A 4,146-nucleotide genomic window follows, 5' to 3' on the forward strand; every position below is an offset into this window, starting at 1 on the left:
TCTTTCATAATTGGATTTAGGCAGAATTGTTGCTCTACACTTAGCTTATGCCCTTCCTCCATGAGGATTTTATGCATGCAGAAAGCTGGACTACTGCCTCTAATGTCAGACATCATCTACCCAGTTGCTCGCTTATGCTCACGTAGCACTCTCAACAGCTTTTCTTCCTGCAATTTAGAAAAGTCAGAAGAAACAATAATAGGTAATATGTCAGAATCACCCAAATAAGCATATTGAAGGTGAGGGGGCAAGGGTTTAAATTCCAATTTTGGAGCTTCTTCAATCGACGGCTTTGGAGGAGGCCCACTTGGCCTATTTAGGGTCTCAAAGGGGTTTAATCCCTACATGTAAGCATATGATGCATCTAGTATATGCATCATCTACTTAACCTTGTCATCAATCTCCAAGCTATCAAAAAACATTAGTGCTTTCTCTAGAAAATCATCTAGATATACACTCATGTCGATAAGTTGCTCATCCACATCCATAATAGATATCATAGAGAGCTCCTCATAATAGTGGGAAAGTTGGATTGCCTTGTCGACATTAAAAATTGCTTCCTCGTTGTCCACCCTCATAATCATTTTCTCCTCTCTCTCACTTTAACAATTGCATCATCTGTAGCCAAGAGTGGTCATCCCAATATGATTGGAACTTGTTCATCAGCCTCATAATCTAGGACAATGAAGTTCGCGGGGAAGATGAATTTTCCAATTTGCAGCAACACATCTTCAATCACTCTTTCAGGGTAGGCTATGGACATATCAGCTAGTTGCAACATCACAGTGGTTGGCCTTAGAGCTCCCAGACCCAATTGTTTGAACAAGGACAAAGGCATCAGATTTATGCTCGCCCCCAAATCACAAAGAGCACGACCCACATCGATATTACCAATCCGCACAGGGATGGTGAAACTGCCAGGATCCTTAAGCTTTTGAGGAAGCTTGTTTTGGACTCTTGAAGTGCACTCCTCAGTAAGTGTGACTATCTCGAATTTAGTCAATCTTCTCTCGTGATCTACTATATCTTTGATGTACTTAGCATACTTTGGAATTTTGCGAAGTACATCCACCAATAGAATATTCAATTTAACTTGGCTTAACATAGAGAGAAATTTGTTGAACATGCGATCATCATTATTCTTCTGCAATCTTTGGGGGAAGGGTGGTGGTGGCCTTGGAGTATTCATTGGCTCTAAACTTGCGTCCTCTTTCTTTGACTCATGTGTTGCCTTAGGAATCAACTCCCTCTCAGGTATAGGCTTGTCCTTTCTCTTCTTTGACACTTCTTCTAATTCTTTCCCGTTTCTAAGTGTAACTGCATTAACTTGAGGGTTATTCTCTGTATCACTGGGAAGAGCGCGTACATGACTAGTATTTTGATTTGACGCTAGCTGCCCCATTTGTCTCTCAAGATTTCTGAAATCGGTCATGGGTTATTGATTGTCAAGCAACAACTTCTTCAACAAGTCATCTGTACTCTCTTCTATTTGTTGGGGTGGCTTTTGAGGTTGATTTAAATTTCCTTGTGGCCTATAATGATTCTGAGTCGGCTGATTTCCACCCTAGGAGAAGTTAGGATGATTCTTCCAATTTGGATTGTAAGTGTTCCCATATTATGCATGCTAGTTCATCGGACCTCTGCTCTGTTGCACCACATAGTAGATAGATTCAAGATTCATGAGGCACATGTCACTCTTGTGACTGTCACCACATAATTCACAGTAAGTCGGCATCTGTTGTACATGTTACATCTGTTGTGTCTGGTGCATTATCATTCTATTCATCTGATTTGCCAATTTTGGTATATCTGCTCTAATGGCTGAGAAGTCATCAAGCTCAATTACATCGGCTGCTTTCTGATTAATTGCTCTTCGTGATTCCCCATCTCCTTGCCAATTATGATCATTAGCAGTGAAGTTGTTTAGCAGGAGCTGGATTTCACTATACGGCATCGCCATGCAACTACCCTCATAAGCTGAGTCAAGATTCATCTTTGATGTCTCATCTAGCCCATCAACGAAAGTGTGACCCAACACCTCATCAGTCTGACAATGATACGGGTTGTCTTTGAGTAGCTTCTTGTATCTTTCCCAAGCTTGACGAAGAGTCTCGCCATCCCGTTGTTGGAACCCAAGAATCTGGCTCCTCAACAACTTTGTCTTCTTAGTGGGGAAACACTTGATTAAGAATTTCCTTGCTAGATCATCCCAAGTAGGGATTGAGTTCGCAGGCTCCTTTTGCAACCATTCCTTAGCTTCCCCCGGCAGTGAAAAGGGAAACAGTGTCAGCCTGACATAGTCCTTGGAAACGTTCAGAATTTCCAGGAAGTTCTGAATGTGCCTCTGCGGGTCTTCATGAGATAGACCCACATATTGCCCTGTGGACTGAATCAGTTGTACCATGTACTATTTGAGTTCAAAGTGACCCGTGATATTAAGCTTCATAATTGCCTGAGTCATATTAGCAAGATTAGGCCTTGCATCTTCTATCACCGCACGCTCTTCATTACCTACCATCTCTATTGGTTGTGGTTGAACTACGATGACCAACTATCTTTCTATTCTAGTTCTAGCTTTGACTTCCCTCCTCACTCTGTGAAGTGCTCGTTCAATTTCAGGATCAAGAGGAAGGAGGTTGTTTGCGCTTTTACTCCTCCGCATTCCAGAGAAGAGCTTGCGTTAACACAAACAAAATAAACTGAAAATTAAAACTTGAACAATTAACTAATAAACGCTTAACTCAGACAAGTAGCTAATTATTAAGTCCCCAGCAACGGCGCCAAAAACTTATTGTGACCAAACACATACACGTAAGTATACGCAGTCGTCAAGTAATAGAGTAGTGAGTAGAGTATCATTCCCACGGAGACTTATGATTAACCTTTTGACTGATTCAAACTCAAATAACTTATCGATTCAAGAGACTTATTACAAAATGTGTAAGTGACTAATTTACTGCCTAAGAAACTATCAAGCAATGAAATAACTAGAAATCAACCATAACACTTAAGCAATTTCGGTTAAAAATCAGTAAGAGAGGATATTCCAGGGTCATAGGCTAGCTAACAATCATGTTGCGTTCTTGACATACAATGACTAATTAATTTATCTCGATTGGTGATTGACATAGTTGATATTACTCATAAGAATATGTCGAGTTCTTACTCGTCTATTCAAGCTAACTTAATGCATATATGTCTATAGAATTAAGATTAAAAAGAATGTATTTACACTTGCTGTATTTTAACCAAGCAAGGAAATTCGGTATATGTCTATCCTAATTGCAAATCTGTTTCCCAATGCCCGTGTTCAAGAACTTGCACTATTTAATTCTATATGCAATCTAGACTTCCCACTTTCGAGTTCAACTCTAGATTTGTGAATAGTATTTCACTGTTACCTACTCAGTAAAATAATTAAGGACAGAATTAAATAAAACACCCAATATGATAAAACCAAACCCGTCAATTTAAACTTCAAAAGTCAACATTCATGTAGCACCTATAACCCCAGAACAATAGGGTTCTTAGCCACTCATGTTCATACAATCATCAAAAATAATGTTTTCAAACATAAAATCAATGAATACTAGAAGAAAAATAGAAAAATTCATCAAATCTGTGCTCCCAGGTATTTTTTTACTTTTGTTCTCCTCTCAAAGTCACGCCCTCCTCCTCAAAATAGGTTTAGGTTAGCTTTTATATGAGTTGGGGCGTCTTGGGGTAGAAATAACCGAGTCCTACTCAAAATAGGACATGTTCAAGTTTTGAGCATCCAGGGCAGCGTGGGGAGCTGGCCCTGGCACTCAACTTTTCAACAGTCTGTTTTGTGTGCCAAAAACTTGTTGCGACCAAACACACATATGCAAGTATACAGGGTCGTCAAGTAATAGAGTAGTGAGTAGAGTATCGTTCCCAAGGAGACTTATGATTAACCTTTGACTGATTCAAACTCAAATAACTTATCGATTCAAGAGACTTCTCACAAAATGTGTAAGTGACTAATTTACTGCCTAAGAAACTATCGAGCAATGAAATAACTAGAAATCAACCACATCACTTAAGCAATTTCGGTTAACAATCAGTAGGAGAAGATATTACAGGGTCATAGGCTAGCTAACAATCATGTTGCGTTCTTAACTTACA

At 39.5% G+C, this 4,146-nt stretch overlaps 1 protein-coding gene across 1 annotated transcript; it reads right to left on the reverse strand.

Annotated features, from left to right (window-relative positions):
- Positions 1-634: 634 nt before the first annotated feature.
- LOC138909066 (uncharacterized) lies at positions 635-1,432 on the reverse strand. Its single transcript, XM_070200133.1, has one exon. It carries the CDS (start codon positions 1,430-1,432, stop codon positions 635-637), a length of 798 nt encoding a protein of 265 aa, XP_070056234.1.
- Positions 1,433-4,146: the final 2,714 nt, after the last annotated feature.

Source organism: Nicotiana tomentosiformis, chromosome 1 (assembly GCF_000390325.3).
Source record: "Nicotiana tomentosiformis chromosome 1, ASM39032v3, whole genome shotgun sequence".
Classification (NCBI taxonomy): Eukaryota; Viridiplantae; Streptophyta; class Magnoliopsida; order Solanales; family Solanaceae; genus Nicotiana; species Nicotiana tomentosiformis.

What these genes read in the sequence shown, in the direction of transcription:
- LOC138909066 (XM_070200133.1), bottom strand. Translation starts at nt 1,432, where the DNA reads ATGACCGATTTCAGAAATCTTGAGAGACAAATGGGGCAGCTAGCGTCA.